The sequence below is a fragment of the Arvicanthis niloticus genome, chromosome 7 (genome assembly GCF_011762505.2).
Source record: "Arvicanthis niloticus isolate mArvNil1 chromosome 7, mArvNil1.pat.X, whole genome shotgun sequence".
Classification (NCBI taxonomy): Eukaryota; Metazoa; Chordata; class Mammalia; order Rodentia; family Muridae; genus Arvicanthis; species Arvicanthis niloticus.
The window spans coordinates 12,368,313-12,395,314 of record NC_047664.1 but is presented as its reverse complement, the minus strand read 5'-3'; the positions used below and the strand labels follow the sequence as shown (position 1 = coordinate 12,395,314).

At 45.1% G+C, this 27,002-nt stretch overlaps 1 protein-coding gene across 2 annotated transcripts in view; it reads left to right on the top strand.

The window, feature by feature from the left end:
- The first annotated feature begins 11,026 nt into the window (after nt 1-11,026).
- The window catches only part of Nos1ap (nitric oxide synthase 1 adaptor protein), a 273,616-nt gene continuing 257,640 nt past the window's right edge, over nt 11,027-27,002 (top strand). For both annotated transcript variants that reach the window (XM_034509272.2, XM_076937935.1), the window contains exon 1: nt 11,027-11,662. In XM_034509272.2, the coding sequence (XP_034365163.2) occupies nt 11,558-11,662 (105 nt within the window). In that variant the 5' untranslated portion in view covers nt 11,027-11,557. The remainder of the gene's footprint in view (nt 11,663-27,002) is intronic.

The following is a 27,002-nucleotide window of genomic DNA, read 5'->3' as shown; positions in this document are numbered from 1 at the left end:
GGAAAGCTGAGTGTTTCAAAGGTATTTCTATCAGGAAGTAAGGAAGTGGATTTCACAGGTTATTTGAGTTATAAAAATAGAATATCCACATACTTTTGTAGAAAGAGACTTACTTTGCAATTACTGGTGGTGTAGTGTTGCAGGTAGGATACACAGGTCTCCGACATAACATGTGTTACCTTTTAGGATAAAATTTCCTTTCCTTCCCCCCTTTTTTTTTGGTTGTTGTTTTTGTTGTTTTGTTTTTTTAAGAGTCTCAGCCAAGTAGCTCCAGCTGGATTTGAACTTGTCCTAACCTTGCTGACTCAGTCTCTCCAGAGCTAAGGTTATGGGTATGAGTTATTATATCTGGCCATTCGTTTTATGCTTTTTTTTGGAAACATGGCCTTGCTCTGTATTATCAGTCTTAGTAATAGTCTTCCTGATAGGTATGTGTTCTACTACACTCACAAAGTAATCTTTCTTATTGGAAAAGCATCTCACATAGCAAAGAGCATCATAGATCAAACTTGAATTAGAAAGGGTTAGTAAAACAGGTCTCACTATGTAGCTCTGGCTGGCCTGTAACTCGCTATATAGGCTAGGTTAGCCTTGAACTTACAAAGATTTACTTGCTCCTGCCTTATGAGTGTTGAGATTAAAGGCATGCACCACCACCCCTGGCTGAGTATGCTACTTTTTTCTTCCCCAAAGGGAAATGACTTAATATCCTTTCAAATAAAGATTTGTTATACTTATATAACTTTATAACAGTATACATACGATTATGAATGTAGTGCTTTTCCACATACATCCCTGGACCAGAACGATCTGACACAAGCACTGTGCATCAAAGGTTATGTTCCCTGGGCCCTGTGGTGCACATCTGTGGTCCCAGAGACTCAAACTGTATAAATGCATCCGCAGAGTCCTTGAAGGCCAGAAGAAGGTGTTAGATCCCCTGGAACCGGGACTACAGGTAGTTGTGAGCTGCCATATGTAGCGTGAGTTTTTAGCTACACTGCTTTGTGCTCCCATTGGGTCGTGTTCCTCCAGCCATCCGCCCAGCAGCTCCCTGGGTCTGTGAATAAAAGGCACACAAACATTAGTTTACTTTTAATATATCATTTTAGCTCAGTGACTGGATAGTTCTAATCCTGCTCCTGCTACCCCATGCCCAATCGAGAAAGTGGCCAGTGGCCATTTACCTAAATTCTTATATAGCTCGTTGGCTCTCTCTTCTGCAGCTCTAAATCTGGTCTCCCACCACATTATGGCAATCTTCCCTGCATCCTAGCCTGAGAAGCTCTAAGGGTTCAGCCTTGTCTCTCTTTGCCCAACCATTGGCCACTGGCACCTTTATTGATCAATCAAAAAACAATTTGGGACAAGGACCTTTAGCATTTGGACATGCAGATTCCCAATTGAATCAAAGCATTCGAACTAATCTCCAACAGCCATGTGTGTTCTCTGCAAGAGCAATAAGCAGTTCTGACTATCGAGCCATCTCTCCAGCCCTAATCGTATCTCTATTGCCATCCTCTAAGATGGGCTAAGGTCTCCTAGCTCTAGATCCCCGACAAACACTGTCAGGTAAGAATGGTACTGTGAGCACAGTGCTACGTCCCTGGAATGCCACTCAGGAGCTGGAGCAGGGGAGGTGCTTGTCCAGGGGCTCAAGGTAACTAGAGCAAAATAGTGAGTTCCTGTTTCAACAGGAATGGAATTATGAAAAGTAATTTGAGCGTTTAGAGCCTCAGCATTACCCAATGGTGGCAAGACTATGTTGTCAAGGTTTGAGGCTTTATTTGTGCTTTTGTTGTTGTTGTTGTTGTTGTTCTATCCATTCATGTGTGTATCAGTTACTTTTCTTTTTTTATTGGATACATTTTTTTTTTTTTTTACATTTCAAATGTTATCCCCTTTCCCGGTTTCTCCTCCAGAAACTCCCTATCCCATTACCCTTCACCCTGCTTCTAGGAGGGTGCTTCCCTACCCATCTACTCCCACCTCCCCACCCTGGCATTCCCCTACACTGGGGCATCAAGCCCTCATAAGACCAAGGGCATCTTTTCCCCTTGATGCCCAACAAGTCCATCCTCTGGGGCTGGAGCCATGGGTCGCTCCATGTGTACTCTTTGGTTGGTGGTTTATGCCCTGGGAGCTCTGAGGGGTCTGGTTGGTTAATATTGTTGTTCTTCCTATGGGGTTGCAAACCCCTTCAGTTCCTTCAGTCCTTTCTCTAACTCTTCCATTGGGGACCCCGTGCTCAGTCCAATGGTTGGCTGCGAGCATCTGCCTGTGTATCTGTCAGGCTCATCAGCTACTTTTTGGCTGCTATGAATAAATACCATGACCATAAGCAACTCACAGAAGAGTTTGTTTAGGTTTATAGTACCAGAGGGATAAGGATCCATTATTGTAGAGGCATGACAGCAAGCTGCAGGAGCAAGACACTGAGAGAACACATCCTTAACCACTGGCAGGAAGCAGAGTGAGCTGGAAGTGGGGCAGGGCTGTGAACTCTTAAAGTCAATCCCAGCGACTACTAGTTCCAACAAGACTCCATTTTCTGAAGATTCTATAACCCCTCCCCCCAAACAGCAACACCACAGTGGAACCAAGTGTCAAATATGTGAGCCTCTGGGGAACACTTCTCATTCAAACTACCACACAGGGTCTCACTCTACAGTCCAGCATAGACCAGAGTTTATGGTAATCTTTCTGCCTTAACATTCCAAGTGGTGAGATTACACGCTTATGCCACCATACCTAGCTGCTGAGTAGAACATTTTAAGCTTTTGCTATGCTTGATAAATTCTACGATTGAGGTGTTTTTGTTGTTGTTGTTGTTTTTGTTGTTGGTTTTTTTTTTGTTGTTGTTGTTGTTGTTAAAACAAGCTAGAATTTGCAGAGTCATCTCATGGAAGTCTTCTCTAGGCTTGATTTACTCATGACCATCATGGAGGAGAGCAGCCATGGTGACCTACAGGGGTTGTGGCAGCCCTCATGAGAACAGAATGGAGCTGGGCAGCAGAGAAACGAGGGTGTTATTTTAATTTTTCTTCTTGAAGAAGGGGGGAGAGAGCCACAAGACCTCCTTAGGATTCTCTCTTGGTGTTATAACTACCACTGTCTACTGCTCCAGTACATGAAACCTAGAAATGCTAAAGTGTCCAAAGTATAGACAACAGACTGAGTTGGGTTCCAATAAACTGAGCTGGAAGACTCTTCCTTTTATCTGTGAGCTTCTCCAGATAAAAATTTTGATGAATAAACTCATATTTTACATCTTCTCAGAATAGCCATGAGACAATGAAGCCCCACCAATGTGACTGGTGTGTGTTTTAACAGAGGATCGCCAGTTCTGTGTCTATGAGTTCCTGTCACCTCTTCCATTGTAGAACATGCCATTGGAGTGACTTCAGTCCAATTCCTGGGTCTTTGTCACTCCTATTTAGCTCAGAGTAAGCTATGTTCTGATTTTTAGGATGCCTTCTGAGTATTCCAACAATGGCTGCCTCACACTGGGGAGAATGAGAATTGGTAGTTGTTCACAAGACTTGATCCCAGTCTGACACTGGAGGTCTAGTTGTTGGTCTTCAGCCTGTGTTGGAATCCTGAAGAAGTTAGCTCTAATATTGATGAAGAATGCTGCAGCAATAGGATAGATGAATTTGCCAGCAAGAGTAAAACAAAGCCTGGAGACGGTGGTGCACACCTTTGATCGATCCCAGCACACTGAGGGGCAGAGGCAGGCTGATCTCTGAGTTCGAGGCCAGCTTGGTCTACAGAGTGAGTTCCAGGACAACTCGGGCTACACAAAGAAGCCCTGTCACAAACAAGGCGAAACAACAAAAACCAAACCAAAACAAGTGAAAGCAAGCAGGCAAAAAGTTTCATTTTTCTATGCCCTTTTATCTGGGCTGCCATTGGAAGGTGCAGCCCAATTTTTAGGTTGTCCGTCTTGCTTCAAGTAACCTGATCAAGAAGCTCCCTCATATTTTTGTAGTACTGGGGATTGAGCCTAGGCTAAGTCCCCCAGAAGCTTGGGGCTTTGCTGAGTCCCTACACAGTCTAGTTGACAGCCAAGATTAGCCATCATAATGTATCTGGGCAATATTTAGCAAGCTAACACGTTTTCCATTTTTTGTTGGCTATGTACATGCAAGAATTCCAGGGACTTACTGCTTTTCCACCAGTACAAAGGCTTTTCTCCTCCTGGCCTCAGTTTTCTCATTTGTCGAATGAAAATATGAACAGCAGGTAGCTCATATGAAGTAAGACTTCATTAGCAGAACAAAGCAAAGCTTATCTATGTTTATTTTTGTAGTACTACTAGGAATTGAACCTAGACTAACCCAAAGAATCTTCCTTTTATTCCATAAAATAGAAATTTAGAGCAAATTTGATTTTTGAATTCTGAGTGGTTATAAAATAAAAAAAAATTAGGTTTGCTGTTAAATCTCAACTCATTTATCACTGTGTGATGAAAAGATTACTGAAGATTACTGAGCTGCTATGCAGGTGTTCTATTGCTGAACTATAATCCCAGCTCTTTTTAATTAAGTAATTTTTGTTTTATTTTTTTTCAGGCAAGGTCTCACTTAATATGTAGCCTTGGTTGGCCTTGCAACTCAGGATGACCTTGAACTCATGGAGACTCACCTGCTTTTGCCTCTTAAATACTGGGATTAAAGTTGAACATCACGACACCTGGCCTGATTTTGATTTTTAAGAATTTTATTTTATGTGTGGTGGTTCTTTGTCTGCATGCATGAAGTGGAAACATAGGATTCTTTGGAAAGTCAGTTGTGTCAGATGTTGTTTTGCTGGGGCAAACACATGAAGGAGTGTTTTTCTAAAGTGGACACAGGTGAAAGACTAAGGCAGACTCATGAAGGAACATTTCACTGAAGCAGACACAGGAGAGAGGATGTTCTGCTAAAGCAAGCACATGAAAGAACACATGATAAAAGATTCCTTGCTAACGATGTTCACATGTCTACGCCAGTCACAGATAGTTGATATATCTAGGTTGCGTATTAGGTTACACTTCTGATTGATATTGAGCATTACCAAATTTATAAAGCCATTGGTTAACATTAAAAAAAAATTGTATAAAAGCAAAAAGGAGAAGGGGGTATGGGATAGGGGTTTTCTAGGGGGAGGAAATGGGGAAAGGGGATGGCATCTGAAATGTAAATAAAATATCCAATTAAAAAACATGCGGGGGGGAAATAATAAAATAAAATATAATGTTTAATTAAAAAGAGAAAAAGATTCTTTGCTGACAACAGACACGTGTTGGTCCGCCTTACATTATGTAGTTGAGCTACATTTGTTGGGACTCCATGAAAGAAATGCACCAAAAAAAAAAAAAAAAAAAAAAAAAAAAAAAAAAAAAAACAAACAAAAAAACCCTTCTGGTGGTGTGCTCCAGTTTCTTGTTGCTTCCTTGGACTTTACACATGCACGTCTGAGAATCACTTTTACACCTGATGCCCACCAAGACCAGAAAAAGGGATCAGATCCCATGGACCTGGAGTTACCGGTGGTTGTGAGCCACCCTGTGGGTGTTGGGAATGGAACCCAGGTCCTTTGGAAGATCAGCAAGTGTTCTTAACTACTGAGTTTTCTCTACAGTTTTGATTTTTTTTTTTTTGACCCAGGACTTTGCAACATAGCTCAGTCTGGCCTTGACTTCTTGACCCTTGTGCCTCAGCTTCCTGGCCTCCTGTGTGCTAAAATTACTGGCATTGGTACCACACAGACTCTATAATTAAATTTTAAACAAAGTTCAGGATCTGGAGCAATGGTTCAAAGGTTCTGAGCACTGGCTGTTCTTCCACGGGACCCAGGGCTGGTTCCCAGCACCCAGATGGCAGTCTACAACTATTTGTAACCCCAGCTCTAAGGCAATACAAGTAAGCATGGTGCATATACATCCATGCAGGCAAAACACCCATATACATAAAATAAAAATTAATAAATCTTAAAAAAAAATAACTAAACAAAGTTAACCTAGGAAGTATTTTTATGAATAAGCAATTTCCATTTAAACGAAATGTAATTCAGATTAACTTTTATTACGTAATGATTAAGATATAGGTTTGGCTGTGGGTATAACTCAGAGGTACAGCACTTGCCTAATGTGTACACAGCCTTAGATTCAGTTTCCTTACACCGAAAATACATGTTTTTCTTTATGCAAATACACAGATAATAGTGACACAAGTTTCATGTAGTCACACCCACTTGTAACCCCAGCATTTGGTGAGGCTTGAGGCAGGGGGATCAGGAGTTCCAAGCTAGTCTGGGATGCATAGCAAGAACTTGCTTCAAAAACAAAATCAAGATGGGCTTGGTGGCACAGGTCTGAGTGGAAGCAATTTGGAGACTGAAGCAGGAGTATTAAATACTCAAGTCCGGCCTGGGCCACTGAGTGAGAGAGAGGCCATCTTGAAAAAGAAACATAAAAACTAAAACAACATACCCCACCACCACCAAAAAAAAAAAAAAAAAAAAAATACAATGAGAGAAATTATGCTTTTATTTGCTTTTTTTTTTCTCTTAAGTGGACTTGGAAATTCTGAGGTAATATTCAGTTGTATTTAAAAGTGTGATAAAAAAAAAGATTGGTATCATTTTAAAAATATTAAAAGAGGAAATCACTGTGGGTGTCCATTGTTTTCTGAAAGAAGGTTGTTGGCATGCCTGTCTGCTGCTGACCTGATAGAAGGCAGAGGCCAGATCAGACCAGGCTCCCCTTTTTAGAACATTCCACCTCACTGAAACAGAATGAATACAGGCTAGCAACAATACACACTGAAACAAGTTATCAACCTCCAAGTTCACATGTGTCTTATTTGTAAATAAAAGCATTGGAAGGCCAGTCTCTACTGTTTGAAACAGGGTTGACCTGGATGTGGTTCTCGCTCCTCTCCTTTGTATGTGTGACCTTGATGAGTTGTACAAACCTCTCTGTGCTTTGGCTTTTCCATGCAATCTGCTACGTTAGGGCTGATGTAAATATCGTGTGAGGCAATGTTAAAACCCTAAGAACAGTGTGAGACACACCAGAAAACTAATGGATCTTAGCTGCTATTCCTATCCAGCCCCACAAATGTTGGTGTTTTCTATGGAGCACTCTCTATGTTAGACCCTGATGGGTCTTTGAGGCCTCTTGCCTTCTTGTGCCATATCTAGACACAATGTGTTACAGTCTTTTTTTTTTTTTTTTTTGGAATAGGGTTTCTCTGTGTAGCCCTGGCTGTCCTGGAACTCACTTTGTAGACCAGGCTGGCCTCGAACTCAGAAATCCACCTGCCTCTGCCTCCCAAGTGCTGGGATTAAAGTTGTGAGCCACCACTGTCCGGCTTATGTGTTACAGTCTTAATTATGAAATTTGGATAAATTCATCAGTCAGTGAGGTTGAAGTTAATCTAGAAGAATGGCCTCTTGGAGTCTGGGAACACTATAACTTGGGATAGAATATGAGATAAAAGTAGTTATTTAACGTCTTGCCTTTAAGTTACTGTGCCAGGTTTTACAAAGTGCATTTCTGATGCATATTAAAACCACTGTGACATTCAAAGAGTCAAATATGCCTGATTAGAGCTTTGGGTCTTGTATTTATAAAAAGGTTACTGGTGCATTTCCTCTGTGCAAATTATTTTTGGCTCTTACTAATATTTATGAATATAATAAAGTCTATGCAGAATAATGTATGATATTAATTTGTCCTAGTCATTGGGTTGCTTTTTATTTAGGGAGATATCCTGTCCAGGCAAGCTGGACAATCAAGTGGGACCCTTAGACCCTGTGGAGAGGACTGAGACCGAGAGAAAATAGAATGGCACAGCACATCAAGAAGTCTGATCAAGTTGGCAAAATTTTTATTGTTCACACCAGTTATATACTCTAAAAACAGGATATGGGGAGAGGTAGGAAAGGAAAGAGGGCTTTGCAGGTGGAGGAAGCTAGCTGCAGCTCTGGGGTCTAACTAAGTTATTCTCACAAAGCCTTTCCGTTACCAGGGGTTCTAAGAACAACTATCTAGCAGGATGTTGTCTAAATCTAGAGATCAGGAGGAAGAGTAACTAAGGTGGGTTATGAGGCCTTGTTTGAAGTTCTGAGAACTGACAAGTGAATCATGGAAGGTAAGCAGAAAGAAGAATAGTAGATAGGAGAGCCAAGGGTGAGTGTTTGCCAAGAGTAAGGCCTTGCCATGGCTTCCCACAATATCCCAGAAAGATGTTATCTCTTCGTAGGAATTCCAGCAGACAGAAAACAGTGGTGCAAAGGGCAGCTGTACTCTCACCCTCGGAGACAAGATAAGAACGATCATCAGGGCAATAATGTATTCGCTGGCATAAATTTATCACTGAGATGACACAGGACCATTTCTTTAAGGGGTGTTTCATGGAGATGTCAAAGGTAGCCTATGCAACAAACAGTGGGTTAAGCATGGCTCGGGTGGTTGTGTTCACAGCATTAACGGCCAGGTTATTCTGGGCCTGGCTTGGTAATGCAGGTCTGTAATCCCTGCCACTGAGGATGAGGCAGTAGGACTGCAGGTTCAAGGCAAGCTTGGGCAATTTAGTGAGAGCTTTCAAACAAAAAGTAAAGAGTGGTAGATTTAATCCCCAGGGCTGGGAGAATAAACCCAAACCTAAACTAAGACAAAACTGAACAAAACCGCTGTACTCTTACTGTCCTTCGTTGCTGTGATCCATCCCTGACAAACCGAGACTTAAGGAAGGAGGGATTTATTTTGCTTCACCATCCCAGCATAGTCTGTCATGGTGGGGAATGCACAGTGGCAGGAACATGTGGCGACTGCTCACATCACATTCACAGTCAGGAAGCGGAGAGAGATGAAGGCTGGTGCTCACTCGGTTCTCCTCTCTATTCAGTTCTGGACCCCAGCCTGTGGAATGGTGCCATCCACCTTTAGGGTACATCTTCCCATCTCAGTCACCCAGCGTAGAGCCTCCCTCACAGACATGCTCAGAGGGTTGCCTCCTAGGAGGTTCTAGATCTTGTTCAGTTACCAATGTAGGGATCAGGATTGGTGTGGGACACCCCAAGACCAAGAGGAGATTCATTTGCTCCAGAGAGACAAAGGGCAGGAGACAAGAGACAAAGACAGGGGATAGAGGATGAGGGAGAAGGGGAAGGTACCACAGGGAAGGGGAGGGAGGAAGGGGAGGGAGGAAGGGGAGGGCTACTTGTTTTGGGGGGGGAAGAACTGCCTCTGGATAGAGAGGAGACAGATGTGTCATATAGGCAAATGTCGTTTATTAAGGCAAAAGGGGAAATGCCGTGTTAGGATGAGGTGTTTATTTTTGATTGGGCATATCAATTAGGTGAGTCAAAGGGGGCTTTTGATTGCTGGACTTCAATTCTTTGATAGTTGGACCCTGGTAGTCAGCCTCAGCAGGAAGAACTGGCCAAATAAGGGAATAGACCTTGGTGGATAGCTTTAGGAATGTAAGCTAATGTTTTTAGCAAGGTGGAGGAAATGAGGAAGAACAGTAGAGCTGGCCAGAGCCATGTTTGCTGTTCGTGGGCTGGCAGTCCCTTCTAACAATATCAGCAATCACAACAGGTTTGTACAACAAAAGTTGATCATTTTTGTCTCGGGGATTTCAGCTTTGACACTTGCTGATCTAGCTACTACTGGGGAGTCTGAGCTCTGTAAAGAGGTAGATTACAGCTACTATGTATCTGAACGTTGTGTGACAAACTTTCTCTGAGGAGACACAGCAAACATCTATTCATACCAGATAGGAAACTCACTGCAGACCAAGCATGGATACCACCAAAGTCCCACTTGGTTGAACCAATGGGTTTTACTGGAGTTACAGGAAAATGGGTGAGAGGTCACTCACAGGACCAGACTTGACTCAAAGACATCTGCATATCAAGGCCCAGCCCAGTATAGGTGACAGCTCACAAAAGCTGGAGACCTGGAGTACACTGTGAAGCCCATTGGCAGCTCAACAGGTCCTTTCCAAGTGACTCTGATCTAAACCTCTTCCTGGCAGCTTGGTTGGTTTCTGCTGCTTCTAGGTCTGGTCTGAGTCTTTGTAGGTTATATCCTCGGAGAGTCTGCTTTTGCAGCTCAGCTTCAAGTTACTTGAGACACTCTGATTTTATTGTTTACTCTGGAAGGGAGGAGCCTCTTGGATCTGGCCAATTTCAGGAACTTCCTGAAGCGACTTTGAGTTGTTTACCTTCCTGCTTAAAGACCTTCCCTTTTGGATGCCGGACAGACAGAATGTTTCAATCTCAAAGGAAACTGTTACACAACACTGTCTATGAGGTTTAGACACAGGTCTCGAAATCTTCCTTCGACACCTTCCTTTGCGCACCAATAAGAAGCCTCACAGAATTTTGGAAACTTTGTTCTCTCTCTCTCTCTCTCTCTCTCTCTCTCTCTCTCTCTCTCTCTCTCTCTCTCTCTCTCTCTCTCTCCCTTCCTCTCTCTTTCCTTCCCTTTTTTTTCTTTCTTTTAAACACTAGCCAGTTAAAAACTTTAAGGACACAAGAACATTCTGCAATTTCTTGTCCCTAGTGCAGCCTACTCCAGTTCTACAAGGCTGACGACTTAAAATTTTAAGTTCTTCTGAAAGAAAACCTGCTGAGCCCCCAAATGCAAGCCACACACCCAAAGGGACAAAAAGCAATGGGAGACAGTCCTCTTGTTTGGCTTTCGACTTGATTCTGAGGAGAATCAGGGATCTCTGAATTAATGCGGTCCAGACCGAGGATAGCTGGGACAGATCTCGGCCTTCTTGGGAAAACAAAACCCAATAAAAATCGCTTTTCTTCCGCTCCCCAAACAAAACAAAACAAACACATGCAAGGCGATGCCGTTTCGCCGCTACGAGCTGAGCCGACTGCGCCTGGATCGCCACGGTCCTGCGGTCCGGCCAGGGCGAAGTTCCCCGGTCCGGGCTCGGCACTGCGGGGACTTTCACCTGCTGGGCGCGTGCGGAGCGCGGGGCGCGGGGCTCGGGGCGGACCCGGCGGCGGCGGGCGGGGCTCTGGCGCGCGGGAGGAGTCGGCCCGGGCCCGCCCCGCAGGAGGAGCCGCGGGCTGGCAGCCGATCCGGCGTCTCCGTGACAGGCACCCCGCTCCGCCGCCACCGCCGCCGCCGCTGCCTTTCTTCCTTGTCCCGGGCCGTGCGCGCCGAGCTCCGGATCGGGCTCCCGGTCTAGCCCCGCTTCGGGCCGTGCGCCCTTCGCTCGGCGTCCGGGTCCCGGGCTCCTCGCTGCCCGCTCCCGCCTGCCCGGCCGCCTGGCCGCCTCCCGGTAGTCAGAGAGCGGCCACCGAGCTGCTCGCGCCAGCCGCATCCGCGCCGCCCCTGCCACTCGGCCCTACGGAGGCTCCGCTCCCGGTTCCCCCCGCCATCGCCTGGCACCCAGGCTGTCCACCCCGCGACCTAGGTCCTCGCTGCCGCCTCGCCTAGCCCCACTGTTCTCTCCACGGGGTCTCGCCAGCTCTTTCTCGTCGCCGCCACCGCCACCACCGCCGCCCCCTTGGAGCAGCGGGTCCGCCGCGGGTCACCATGCCCAGCAAAACCAAGTACAACCTTGTGGACGATGGGCACGACCTACGGATCCCTTTGCACAACGAGGACGCCTTCCAGCACGGCATCTCGTTTGAGGCCAAGGTGAGGGGCCACCGGGAGGGCCGTACCCCGAGGGGGCAGGTTTGGGTGAATGGGGATACCAGCGGTCCTGGACTCAGAGCAGGTGGGTTAGGCCTTTCTCAGCTCTTGCCCAGAAGAGCTTAAAAAAAAAAAAAAATAAGAGCACCTGCAAAGTTTGAGGTGTACTGCCTCATCTCCTTCTCCTACCTTCAGACACCCCATCCTTGCCCGCCAAGGCTGGATTGAGTTACTTCCCGGAGAAACCTAAGCAGCGCAGCCTGGACTTCTGGCTCTTTAGAAAGCTTTAAGGAAGCGCTGGTGTTATTTACCTGCTGGCCTCCCATGAGAGAGGTGCTTTCAGGAGGTCTTTTCAAAGGAGAATGCATGTTTCCTGACCGGTTTAAAAATATGAATATATTTATATATTAATGAATATATATTCATATGTATATATGTATATATATTCGTATTCCAAGTAGTTGGGTGTAGGTGTTAAAGTTACTAACCAAATGTCTGCTTTTGCACGACTCTTTAGCATGTGCCAGTCATTGATGTAGCGGTGGGGTGAAACCTGTTTTCTACTTTTGTGGTGCGCTGTTAAATCTCAGCAGTTGCTGATGAAGAATTTAGCCGAGACGACTGGAATTTGCAGGGCCAAGGCCAAAGCCACCCTTGGGGGAGGGGTGGAGTGGAAACCTTCGCTCTGGACCAGTGGTTGTGTATAAGACAGGCAACCCGGTGACCGTGGGGCACCTCTCTGTGTAAGGAGTTCTGGCTTCTGAGACTGCAATGGAGTTCCCTGGAACGGTGCTTTTCAGTGGAAAAAGCTTCTACTCGTGTTTGGTGCCCTGTCCTATCTATAACTTAAGGAAAACGCAGGGATACTCAGAAGGCACAGTGTGCTTGTTACTGAGTGAAATTTTAGCAAGCTCTGTATATATTGGGTTGGTTTTGAGAACAAGACTTTTGACAAGAAGGCAAACTTGCTCCGTTCTCTTTTCTTCAGTGACCCGCAGGTTAGCACATTGTGCAAGAACTGCCATTAGGTGTCAATTTCCTTCAATTTGCAAAACATCATTGGAGTGTCAGTTAGATGCCCAGAGGTCATTTGTCTTTACACTTCCTCCCCTTCCTCCCCTCTTCTCATGCAGATGGATGAATTGGTGAATCACACCCCCAAACCCACAACTTTTCTCAGTCAGATTTTCTAGAACTAGAGTTGTTACCCCTTCACCCTATTGATGTCAGACCCTCCCTTGGAATGCAGAGCTGAGGATAGTTGGGACTAGAGGGGGGGCTGCCAGCCAGGATCCTGTCTCACTTCTCTACCTCAGAATAGATCTGGTTGGCCTAAGATGTGGGCTGTTTGGGCTCATGGATGTCTGGGCCTATGGATAACCTTTTATTATGGTTAAGATTTCATTTTCTTGGATTCACATACACTAAAAAAATTGGCTTTGTCTTGCTTGGTTCATCAGTGTTCTATTAAAAATATTTTATTATCTTAAACTGTGTATCCATATGTGTGTGTGTGTGTGTGTGTGTGTGTGATCATATGTATGTGAATGCAGGTTCCCTGGAGTCCAGGGGCATTGGATCTCAGGGAGTAACAGACACTTCTGAGCTGATTGGTTTTGGGAACTGTACTCAGATTCTCTGCAAGAGTGTTGTTTGTGCTCTTACCCACCCACTGAGCCGTCTCAAAGCATTTTTTTTTTTTTTTTAGAACTAGGGGGGAAAGAGCAGTAAGATTTAAAGTTTTTTATTTTTATTTTTATTTTTTTATCTTTTATTCTTTTCTCACAGGCCTCTGCAGTTCGTTGCAGCTAGGTGTCAAAAATCTAATGTGCACACATACAAATTGCAAGACAAGTCCAGTTCTCCAGTTCTTAGTATAATCTGCAATTGGAATGCTGAGGCAGGGGGATTGCCATGAGTTGGTAGCTTGCCTTCAACACATAGTCCTATCTGAGAAAACCAACCACCCAGCCAACCAAGTAATAGTTTTAGACAAAATAGTCCAATTCCTCTATGCGCAGTTGTAGCTTGATATATTTATGGGACATGTGTAGCTTTAGTGAGTATTTAGGTGACCTAAAGAAGCTGTTTGTCGTCCAAGAGACACTGAGCTTGAGGCTTGGCTCCAACTTCCTAGATCCCTCTCTTTTTCCCCCCAGAACTAAACATGTAGTTTCTTTTCTGAGCAAATGTCTGGGGGCTGCGTGGTGTAGTTTCTATAGTAACTCCCTGGATTCACAGACTGTGATGGTCAATGAGAGGAGGAGCCATGGCTGGTCTCAGTTGTGTTCCCAGTACAGATCTGAAACACAGCAAGGCAGGTGCTGGCGTTGAAGAGCGTGAGGAGAAGTAGAGAAGAAGGGACAAGGGTAGGCGGAGCTTCTGTAGGCCAAGGCTGACTTTATGGACTGGGTTCTGACTTTCAGCTCTTTGTAGTTGATGCTGGACTCTGGCATATTCAAATACCATGTCAGCCAAGACCTGTGCAGAGGTAGGAACAGAAGATCATCTCTTTGTGTGGGCCCCACTCCCGACCTTGGGCATGCCAGTGAGTGCCTCTATTGAGCAGTGTCTGTCCCTAGGAATGCACCACCATGGGGATTTCAGGGTTAAAGCCACAAGGCACTTGGTCCTTGTTTTGGAAAAGCACAGACTGTAAAATGCAAATGCATTGTTGCCTTGTTAGGCACCTTGGAAAAGGAGCCGAGACTTCCTTTTCCAAGGGTTGGCAGCTTTCAGAAGCAACACTGGATGGAGAGATTCTCTGGATGTACGCTTCCAGTTTTTCAGAGTTCCACAGAGACGTGAAGATTTAGGGTTACCTGGGAAGGCATGTCCCTGGCTGACCTTCTGTGTACTTAAGAAATACACATACCATCTGGTCTCTCTGTTGGTATCGTGCTTGCCTATCATGCGTGAAGCCCTGGGTTACATCCTCAACACCACTAGTCTAGGTGTGGTGCTGCATTCGTGCAATCCCAGTACCCAGGAAGGGGAGGGAGGAGGATCTGGGGACCCGAGACCCTGGCTTCCTGCATGCATCCCACCCCAAATCATATCAGGATGAAGCCCAAACTATGTGCTTTCACCTGCAAGGCCTCACTTAAACCTTTCCACTTTTTTTTTTTTTTAACCTGGCATGTCTCCACTTGCCTGTTTATATGAACTAGGATATAGGCCTAGGGAGGCTGCTGTCTGCCAGGGTCCTCACAGCCAAGTTGACAAAGCCTTTAGACTCTCACATCCTCCTAATGCTTATATATTTGGTAACTTTTTTAATGTCTTAGTTGCATGCCGCAGATTATTGGCATTGCAAAATACTAACCCCAAAGACTTTTCGTACACATAGTTACACCGAGTGTTGTCTGTTCCTCAGGTGGAAGCTTAGAGATGAGATTCACAGAGCTTGTAAGCATCAGATAGTGAAAACCATTTTACATCAGTCGGGCTTTGGTCACCATGGTGGAATACCCAATTCATACAACTTAAAGAAGGAAAGCTTTATTTTATTTAGCTCATGGATTCAGACGGTTCAGTCCATGGTCCTAGTTGCTGGTTCTGATGGCAAACGGAAAGCCTAGCCCTGCAGGATCGCTCACATACCTGACATGCAGCCAGCGGGAGGGCAGCACTCAGGTGTTTCCTTGCCCACAGAAGCAAACAGTCCATGCAGTGCTCTTTACTGCCCATCAGGATGGTGGGAGCATGTGGTGGAAGTCACCCACCTCAGGACCAGGTTCAACTTTCAAAGGCATATCCTCATTATTTCCTTTCTGGAGCTAGCACCCGCTTCGTGAAGTTTCTACTATCCCCTAAAATAGCACCACCAGCTGGTGATGAAGACTTTGATACATGAGCCTATGGGGAACGTTGCTGTAACTGCAGGCTTTTCCACCCGAACCGAAGTTCCTGAAATAATGACTCTGAGCCTAGGTCGTAAGCTTGAGCATGTTCCCTGACTAGCTCGGAAATTAGTCCATTTATTCTATTCTAATTTCTGTCATGTGGCTAGTTGCCTCCCCTCACGTACGTGAGACTGTCTACATCATCATTATGATGAATCTCTTCCATGCCTGACTCTATCCCAGAATCCCCACTCCCCGATGGACCTCCCACCTCCCACTTTCTGCCTAAGCTAATAGGCCAACAACTTTATATTGACAGGTGAAGCTTCCATACAGTACACAAGAGATTTTTTCTACATATTGCATTTCCAAACCATAATGGGCCCTACATTGTTCTAGCTTCTGTCTCCTTTAATCAGTACCCTCCAGGGCATTTGACTCCTGGTCTGTGGCTGCCTTACCTACCTCTGTATGCCCAGCATATGCTGTCTGGACTATGGTTCAGATTGTTAAAACTGAAAGGCACCTTAGCTATCTAGTGCAGACTCACTTTATGGATGGAAATTGAGGTCAAGAGGGGAAGTCTTGACCCAAGGTATATAACCACATAATAACAGAACTACCCCTAATCTCTGGATACAGTTATCTGTTGCTGCCTAATAAACAACCTTAAGACTCAGGCTGGGAATAACAACTGTGTATTTTGTTAATGATCCATGGCCTGGGAATTCAGGTAGGGCTTAGCTCAGCTGTGCACATGGTGAACATTTTTTTATTTTTTTTATTTTTTAAATCTGGCTGGAAAGTCTTAGACAGTTTTACTTATATGGCAGGTGCTTTATTAGTCCTTGTGTGACTGTCGTAGTAGTTAATGGCTGGCTTATAGTTCTTCATAGCACAGTGGGTCTTTTATTTGGTAGGGCACTGTTAGGGCGTGGCCCTGTGAGTTTTACAGGATTTCTTCTGCTGTCTTCTGTTGATAATAACTGACTATAGGGGTAGAGAAATATACTCCACTTCTTTTGATGTCTTTGAGTATGTGAATGTGAATGCATATACTTGTATGTATACATGCGTGTGGAGACCATGGGTCAACCTAGAGTACTGTGTGTGTATGTGGGTGTGCTTGTAGGTGTCTGTGAACCACATATATGCAGTGTCAGCAGAGGTCAGAAGAGGGCATTGAATCCTCTAGAGTTATAGACAGCTGTCATTGGGTGCTGGGAACTGAATCTGAGTTATCTGCCAAAGAACTTCTGCTCTTAACAGCTGAGCTACCTCTCCAGCCCTCCATCTTGTATTTTGGAGCCAGCCAGGAAGCCAGGCTGATTCATGGCCATGCCTCAGCAATCCTTCTGTCTCTGCCGCCTCACCTCTGGAATTATAAGCGTGTATCACCATTCCTGTCCTTTTTATATGGGTCCTGGGGACCAAACTGAGTGCTTATGTGGCAAACACTTTACCAACTGAGCTCTCTCCCGAATTTCCCAAGCCCCACTTCTAAATGAAGGAGTGTCGATGTCAAGTTGTAAAACTGCACATGGGGGTGAGAGATACTACTGATGCATAGAGCTTCATCATTCTCATAAAAGTGGATGGGTCAAAGTGTCAAATCATGCAGCCACATGTAAGGATGGCCCGTCACCTATATATAGGACTCTAATTAGACTCAACTTACTGTTTAGTGTTGCTTACTCACAACGGTGCTTCAGAGCACAGGAACACTCAGTGCTGTTGTTGGCTATAATTACCCATGTCCTCTTCACACTCGTCACCTGGGTGCTGCCTGTAGCTTCCTGGGGACCTGCTAGCTCTCCTTATCCTTATGCCCTAGAAGCCTGCTGCCTTTTCCTGCCCTACGCTGAAAACTTGATTCTGATATGTTTCTTCTTCCTTTTATTGGTGGGTGGGGGAGAACTTCACTCTTTTCTTTGTTGGTGCAGTGTATGCATTTGTGTGCATGTGGAGACCAGGGGCTGATGCCCTGTGTAGGAGTATGTGCAGCAGATGCCTGCTGCAGGGGCCAGACAGAGAAGCTTTCCTGGAGCTAGAGTTACAGACAGTTATGAGGCATCTGGCACAAGTGCTGGGAACTGAACTTGGGTCCTCTGCAAGAGCAGTAGGTGCGCTCACCTGGGGAGCTATCTCTCCAGCCCTCCTTACTGCATGAGACACAGGAAGTTCTGATGAATTTCAAGTTCGAGAGACTTGCTGGCCAGTGAGCTCCAGGGATCTGCCTGTGCCTGTTCCTGAGGGCTAGAATCCAGATGTGTGCTGCTGTTCCTGACTTTTTAACATGGACTTTGGTTGATTCAGACTCAGTTCCTCATGCTTTCAGCAAGCACTCTACTGACCGAGCTGTCTTCCAAGCCCCCTTCTTTCCAGTACCTCTACTGGATGTGATTCAGGTACCATATAAGCCAGCAATATAAAATATACACTTCAGTGATCTGTTTTTAGTGTATTCACAAACATCCACTGCTACAGTCCATTTTAGGACATTTCTACTGTCTCAGAGGACATCAGTATTCTATGCTCTGTTTCTAGAGTTTCCTATTCTGGACATTTGATAAATTTAAACACATAATACATGTGATCTTTTGGCTCTGGCCTTGTCTTAGTTCTTTTCCTGTTGCTATGACAAATACTTTGACAAGAGCAACTCAAGGGAGAAAGGGTTTGTTCTGGCTCACAGTTCGGGTGACAACTCATTGTTGTGGGTGAGTCAGTCACAGCGGCAGGGGCTTAGGGCAACTGGTCACATTTTCATCCAAAGACAAGAAAGAGGAAGCAATGAATATGTGCTGCCCGGCTCTGTCTCTTGTCCTGGTCCTGTTTTAGACTCCACAAGGTCTTTGGGTCTGTATCCCTCTGTCCCTGTGTCCTCTGCAGACATGAATGCAATGTCATACATGCATAAGATGTGAATGCATTAATATATGTAATTTCTTAGCTGTTCCCTGTGAGAACTGCCAGGGTCCTCCCTGGTCGCCGCTCAGTAGGAGATGCCACGTTGGTGCCAGGCTCTTCCTGACTGTTCCCCTTGCTTTAGTTCATGGTCCCCAGTGACGTGTCTTGAGGCACTCTGTCATGGTGTCTAGTATTATTCTCACCCCCAGTTTTCATGGTGCCACTTCTCAGTAAGCTTTTTTTCCCCCTGAATGAAAATAAACCCTATGATTGATGTGCAATGAGGAATTAGAGTTTGAATTAAAACAGATGTTTAATTTCAGGAATAGGTAATTATCATTTACTAATTGTTCTTTATGTTTTCTTTAATGAATGGATACCCCCCACCCCATTCACTGTCTATTTTTTTTTTTTTTTTTTTTTTTTTTTTTTGAGACATTGCTTCTCTGTATAGCTCTGGCTGTCCTGGAACTCAGAGATTCCATAGAACAGGCTGTCCTCGAACTCAGTGGTCCACCTGCCTCTGCCTCGCAAGTGCTGGGGTTAAAGGCATGTGCCACCATGCTTGGCTTACTTTGTTATTTTATGTCATATAAATTTGGTTGGCAAGAGTGCCTAGCTTAGATTCAGGAGCTGGAGCTGTGGTTGGCTTCGAACCTTAGCTTTGTCCCTTCCTTGCTATGTGTCTTGTATGAATTCCTTGATGTATCTCTTCTGGAAGGGAGGTTCCAAGTATCATTTGCCCCATAAGGTGCCTGGGAGGGTGGGGGAGGGCACTGTGTAAATGCCTAGGGCAGGGGTACAGAGTAGGCTGCTGTTCCCATTAAATTCTACAACTTGCAGTTTGTTTCATTTGATTGGTTTGTGTGGTTTAATCCACACAATGGCTGCACACACTTGTCTTCTCTAATGTGAGGTTTGATAATGTATTATCTTTATTATACATGTCTGCTTTAAAAAAAAAATATCTAGCTGCAGGATGGAATTACTCTGATTCCTCAAGTTGCAAATCAGACAGTGAGACTGCTGTGTGGGCTTAAAATAGCTGTCAGTTTTCTTGGAAGGGGGCGGGGAAGGGTTAACTAGGTTCTGGTGTAAGCCCTCATCACATTTGTTCCAGCCTTTTAATCCCCGTTATGATTAAAAATCACAGCATCTTAAGTATGGCGCGTTGTCTGTCTTCACTTGCCTTTGAGTTTCTTGGGTAAATATTTCTTTAAGCAGAGCTAATCTAAGCAGAAGGAATCTTGCAGCATGGGATTAATTAATACCTTGCGATGCTTACATTTCCCTTCTCGGTTTTTATGCTCAGTACCGTGTTTACTTTTAAACATCAGAGCAGCTGGCTTTAAAGTTGTTTAAGAAGGCGCGTCTATCGAGTTCTGTGCCCACAGCAAGCTAAATCCTCATACACTCCTTCCTGCATGTAACCCCGGGTGGTTTTCTGTGGTAAGATTTGGGTGTCATCTGAGAATTGAGGGCAGTGGCTATGCCTATGCAGTCTTACTGTTGAAGTTAATTGAGAGAGAGAGAGAGAGAGAGAGAGAGAGAGAGAGAGAGAGAGCATGTGTGTGCCCGACGTCATTTATTCTGGAAGCCACCACCTTGGGTGTGGGGGATGACTACTTCAGCGACAGGCTTGAGTGTTGAAGGAGACAGAATCCTCACTCTAGAGGCCTGTTGGTTGAAAGGAGGTGGTCAAGAAGAGAGCACCTCTCACCAACACACAGTGACTTGAGAACATACTGATATCTGTTAGCCTGTGATCAATATCTGTTAGCCTGGTCTCAGTCGTTTGGCCTAGATCAGATCATTATGAAATCAGAATAAAGAATAAGGCCTCCAAACCATGGGATTTGCTGAAGTAGCATAAGTGACAAAAGTTTTCTAGACTGTTCTGATTGAATGTTTGAGCCATGGCATTAGAAGGTTGTTTCTCAGACGCACTGCTAATTGGAATATCTGGGCAGTGAAGTAAAACAAGAGAAAAGCCATCTATGGCTGGTGCTATCGTCTGGGCTTTGGGTCCTCAAAAGGACCATGTGTTGAAGGTACCATGGAGAGGCAGTGGGCCCTCTTGGGAGTGGGGTCTACTGGAAGAAAAATTACTGGGAAGGTGTTCTTGAAGATGATAGAGAAACCCTGGCGCCTTACTCCTGTTCTCTCTCTCTCTCTGCTTCCTACCTGGATGGGGTGAGAAGCCCTCCTGTGTCACATGCTCCCATGTGCTGTTACTGTGCCAGGGAAGACCCTGAGCAGCAGTTAAGGCCGGTTGACCACGGACTGAAGCTGCAATGGAATGAAGACCTTTGGGTGCCTGTCCTGCAAATGCCAGCGAGCAGCAGAGGCAGGAACACATCTTAAGTTGTGCTTTTGTCTGTGAAGGTGGCAAGTTAACTCCATGGGAGACATGGCGGCCTTCACATCCTGCCTCCAGCTGGCTGGCTTTCCAGGGAGCTGGACCAAGGCAGTCATTCCAAAGCTCCTCCCCCTCAAGGAGTCAGCCACAGTTTTAAGACTTGTGATGTCTTTGTCTCTTTTATTATCCTTGGTACTTTTTCTCATTTTCTGCATATTTGGGCTTAGGTGCTTTGGGGTCACTAGGCTAGTGAGAGCCTGTGGGTATCGATCCTGTATTCTTCCAGGTGCTCCCTTACTGGAGCGTCAGAACAATGACGTTATTGGCATTGTGTATGTACTAAGTTAATAACACCACACATGTACAGATTCCTTTCTACAGCATGGAACACAAATGTGTCTTTATCCATCTCCAGTCAAAACCGAGAGTCAAGAAAAAGTGTTTCTCTTTTTTGACACAGTTGATTATCTCGGGTATTGCGTAACATCGACAGAGAGCTGAGCAACCCTAGAGATATTAATTCATAGTATGGGGCTAGCCTGGGGCATTGTGACTTTTGTCTTTTATTGTTTATTTGTTTGTTTTTGCTGCCACTTCGTATTTTTCATTTGTTTCAAGCATTTTCATAGCGAGTGAGGCATTTCACTGTGACTGTCCTTGCACGGTGACCTTGAGATTGGCATCTGTTTTATCTTTCCATATTTGTGTTGAGAATTTTTTGGTTCCTTGAGTGAGGAGGACGACACTGTGGAAGTGTCTTTTTTTTTTTTCCTTCCATTTTTACATGGGATCTGGGGATTGCACTCAGTCTTCGGGCTTCTGTGACTTTGCCTGCTGAACTGTCTTGCTGGCACTCAAGGCTTTTTACTGCAGCCGTTGCTTTTGCTTTTGTACCCTACCCCACCCAGGGTGGTACATTCCGGCACAGAGCAGCGCTTGCTCTGCTAGACACAAGCTGCTCAATGGGCAGAAGACTGAATGGAACGGGTATCATTGCATGTCTATGAATTCCCTTCTCAGCACGTTTTCTTGGGTTCCCTTGTCAGGACTGGGATCCTCAGTGTGGCTCTTGTCATTTTATGACTATGGGTGTTACATCTGTGCATGCCTGATACTAGTGGGATCCAGACGAATTGGTTCCCTAGTTGTGAGCTACCGTGTAGGTGCTGGGACTAGAACCTGGGTCCTCTGGAAGGGCAGTCAGTGTTCTTTTGTTGGGTGGTTTTTTTTTTTTTTTTTTTTTTTTTTTTTTTTTTTTTTTTTTTTAGAAAGTGTTTTTCTATGTAATCCTGGCTGTACTGGAATTCATTCCGTAGACCAGGCTGGCCTTGAACTCAGAGATCTGCCTGCTTCAGAGTGCTGGGATTAAAGGTGTGCACTACTATGCTCAGTGGAGTTACTGTTCTTAACCACTGAGCCACCCCTACAGCTACCCAACATGGCTCTTTTGCAGTGTAATAATTGTGCCTTCTCTGCCCGGCTCAGCTGCCATCTAATGTGGATGGAGTTCAGTTTATAAAAATGGTTTCTGGAGAGGAAGCGATGTTTGACGTCTGCGCTCAGGCTCTCCCTTGGCAGGGTGGGAGCCTCTTTATGACGAGGCTCTCACTTTCCTTGAAAAGGTGAGTTAGTTTGTGATCTGAAGCCAGCGTTGTTTGTTGGAGGCCTAAGATGATGAGTATCCCAACTCCTCCGTGGTGAGGTTTAATTAGCCTGTCAGATACCGGTATCTCTCTCTCTTCTATGTATTGTGATTGCCGCATTTGAATTATACTCTCAGATTTCCTCTTGTGGTTGTGTAGCATAGGCCCATAGACATGGTTCTACTTTCATGCTTCCTATAGCACCAGCATGTAGCAGCCGCAGAGACACATACTGGTGGATGAGGTTCAGTGAGGATCCTGCTTTCTTCAGGGTAAAACTGATATCCTTAAAGCTCTCGAGGTGTCAGGCGTCTTGTGACAGTGATGCCTCTTCCTGATTCTTTATTTCCTATCTCCAGCGGTAGCTGGAAATTGCTTTTCATTAAAAATATGCCTGAAGCACACACTTGAGGCTACTGACTCACTTCTTCTAAGGGAGGAGTCTCCTGCCTTGGATGTGGCTGCTGGGAAGCCTGCAGTGTTCCCGAGTCCCCAGCCCAGTTTACATTCTCCTTTCTTAATAAGAGCTCTTACTTAGCAGGGAGCTGGGGCTGAAGTCTAGAGGAAGGGTACAGAAGCCATCTGAACTGGCTGCAGGGCCCAGCCCACATAGGCAGCCTTGAATAAGTCTCTTCCACCTCTTTGTACCCCAGTCCCCTCATCTTTAAATAATAGACTGGAGTCAGCACAGGAGCGAGGCTCTAAGCCCCTCCCAACCCTACCTCTCTGGGACTCTCTTTTTCTTCCTGTGTTCTCTGTAGATCATGTGCCCTGGCCCTGGCCAAGTGACATCCCCATAACTTCAAGCTCACATACTGGTTGACAGATCAATTAGAGCAAACAGCCAGAGCCCAGCAAGGCTGCACAGTGCTCACAGCGTGGGTTCTGGGACTGCGTAAAGTGCCCTTAGCGATCAAGATGTATTGGAGGAAGATGTGGTATTTCTTCCTCTGGCTCTTGGTCAACACGTGGCTTAAGTGGAAGTACATGCAGGCAGAATGGATTCTCTGCATAGCTTAAATTCTCAAATATTTATACCTTTTATAGCTGCGTTGTGTGTGTGTGTGTGTGTGTGTGTGTGTGTGTGTGTATGCCTTGTAGTCTTCATTCAGTTTTGTCCTATTAGAGCCAAAAGGGGAATTTTGAGAAGCAACAGAACTCTATATGGTCAAATTCCATAGAAAGTAAAAGTAAAGGAAAAAAAAAGTTGGAGATAGGATCTTGAATACTGACAAGTTCAAGTAAAAAGAGGCCAATGTGTGCTTGCCACCCCCAGGGGCTGCCCCAGGGGCAAGGTCTTGACCTTAAAATTGTGGCATTTGTAGCCCACAGTTCAAAAGTCTTGCCCTTAACCTTGTTGCTCCAGAAACAGAATTTTGTATGACAGTGTTTGCAATCTAACTGAACCTTATGTTCGTCCAGAGACCTTACAAAATATGGTCCCCTTACACCCATGGCTTCTTATTTCCTGCTTAGTGTGGGGGTGGGGCCCACATTATAATTTTTAAAAGGTTCCAGGGTGATTGCAGAATGCATCCGGATAGCTGCTGGTGTGCATGCACACAAAATAGGGGCATTTATGGGCAGATCTGAGTTACTCAGGTTGTCAAACCTGATTTATTAGTCCCAAGTGCCCTTTTTATGAATTTACAATGGGATGCATAATTGAATGAGATACTGGATATACTCAGTGGATATGAAACCAGCCCTTATCTCCCTGAGGGTATGGAGGTAGTGGTTAGGAGGGGGATAAGACAGTTTTTTGGGACTGTCTGATGGCAGCAGGCCAGGGAGGCTTGATGTATACATTGTATAGGCACTTTTCTAGTTAGAATCAGTCTTTAAAGTCTGCAGGTCAAAGCTCTCTCCTGCAGTTTGATTAGATACTGCCAGTAATTACCTTTTAAAAACATGTTATTGATTGATTGATATCTCACAATGTATAACGCAGGTTGGCCTGGAATTTGTGATCCTCCTGCCTTAGCCTCTGGAGTGCCACCCCTCCCTGCTCTGAGTCTGTGCCTGTTGTGAAGGGTTGAATGGTACTCCCTTTTCCCTTGGGATACTGCCTGCTTTACCTTTTTTCTTCCTTTAAGGCTGGGGATCCTGTCTAAGTCCTTTCTCATGCCTTTATTGGCATTTGCAAATACATAGTCTAGGAACTGATTTGTTTGCTGGATGGGGGGTGGGGGATGTCTGTCTGTCTGTCTGTCTCTTTCTCCCTGTTACCTGTTCTCTCGTGTTTTCCTTCCTTTAGTTTTCTTTATACTTCATACATGTTTTTGTCTCACCCCTGGAGCCGCCCATTTCTCTAGGAAGACCTGGCATCTTGTTTAACAGTAGTACAGAAGCACCATCCTGGGTACCAGGGATGCCCATTCCTACTGCATAGCCATTGTGAGGTGGTGGAGGTAGAGGTCAGTTTTCAGAGACAGAGCTGGGAAATTATATAGAAGGGTAGTATGCTAAGAAGGGCCTTAGTTAGCGGCCCTGATGTTTCCAGATAGAATCTGAATCTAGAAATTTGGTGTTCTTTTATACTTAACTGGTTCCGTCTTCCACACCAAGAATTCTAGAGTTTGTGCACATAGAAGGAAGCATCAATTGAATACCCCACAACCACTCGTTTGTTTTATCCTGTAATGTATAATTAGCACTCTCACACTCATTATGCTAATATCAATATCAGTTATGATTGCCAAAAGCAGTTTGAAGACTTTTCTTTTGCAAGTGCCGTCTGTGTTCTACCGTTTAAAAGGTGATTGTGTGCTGAGCCTCGTTGCAGGTCTGTAATCCAGCAAATCTGGAGGCTGAAGTAGGAGCATTGCAGCCCGAACAGTTTAGGGAGACTGAGTCTCAAAAAGAGAAATAAATAAATAACTGACTTGGCATATGGTGTATCATTCAGTGGCAGAGTGCTGACTTAGCAAGTGTGAAGCCCCAGGTCCAGTCTCTAGTACCATTAACTATGAAAGATGAGGAGAGCAGTTGTTGAAGTGGAGAGATGGCTCAGTGTCTAAGAGTGGATACAGCTCTGGTAGGGGACTTGAGTTTAGTCCCTGGTACCAGCATTGTCTATAACTCCACACTCTGGGGGACTACCATTCTCGTCTCCATTCTGTGCATTTAATGTGCATCCTGGCAGTAATCTGCACTTGCACACACTCTCACATAATGTACCCATAGTTAAAAAGTAACAAAAATAAAAGATTACTACTGGGATCTGTTGTAGTTTAGCCGAGGATTGACCCCCTAAAATTCACTGTTCAGACAGTCTGACTGGGGAGTTGACTCAGTTGGGAAGGCGCCCACTGTATGAGCTTCAGGGCCTGAGTTTAATCCATGTAAGAGTCAGATGCTGGAGAGTCAGAGAATCCCTGGAGTTTGCTGGCCAGGTGATCTGGTGGAAATAGTGAGCCAGGTTCAGAGAGAGACTCTCTGCCAAAAAAATAAAGTAGTGGGTGACCGAGGAAGACACTCAACATGGACCTCTGGTCTCCACACGCAGAGCGGCATCAATGGAGGTTGTAAAACCTTTAAGAAATGGGCCTTCATTTGTGGCATCCCACAACTAATTCTAACCCTTGGGAAGCAAAGGCAGGAGGATCCAGGGTTGAAGTCATCCTAGATTACATCATGAGTGTCAAGCCAGCTTGGGCTGCTTGATATTAGAGAGATGTTTCAGTGATTAAGAGCACACACTGTTCTTCTGAGGACTCAGAATTCAGTACCCAGCAGCCATGTTGCATGGCTCACAACCACCTGTAACTCTAGTTCCAGAGATATCCCTCTTCTGGCCTCTGAAGATGCTGTCCACATGTGGCACACATTCCCATACTTACTCACAGATAAGCACAATAAACCTAAAAAATAAACAAAGAAACAAACACATTAGGTAAGGTGTTCAGTCATTGGACAAGTGCCCTTGGAGAGCCTCTGGGGCTCTGAGTTCTTCTCTCCGTCTTCATATCCCGAAGCTGAGGTGAGTACTCGGCTTTACTCACTTTTGCTGTGGTATTCATCTTTGTTCCAGGTCCCGAAGTGGCAGCGTCAAATTGTTGCAAAGGAAGCCTCCAAGACTGTGAGCTGGATACTGTTTATGAAGAGGAAAGCCTGTCTCAGGGATGCGTTACAGTAATAGGAAGTTAGCAAGTTTTGCAGTTATGAAGGGCAGGCTAGAGAGTGGCCCTTTAAAAAGTCCTCTCTCTTAAACCCCTGGAGCCCGTGACTGTTACTCTGCACAGAAGACTTTGCATCCATGATTGTGTTGAGGATCCTCAGAAAGGGAGACTGCTCCTCATTATCTGGGTGTGCCTTAAATAAATCATAGTTGTCCTCACAAGGGAGGCAGAGGGAGATTATACACAGAGAGAAGTGTAACCATGGAGACTGAGGTTGGGGTGGTTCTGTTACCAGTCAAGTTGCGGGAGGAGAGGCAAGAAATGGACTCTCCTGAGAACATCTTCAGATAGTGCAGCCTGTCAGAACCTTTTGATCAGCCAGGTAAAATTGGTTTTGGATTTCTGACCTCCGAAATGGAGAAAGAATCAATTTTTACTGTTTTAAGCCACTGACTTTATAATCGA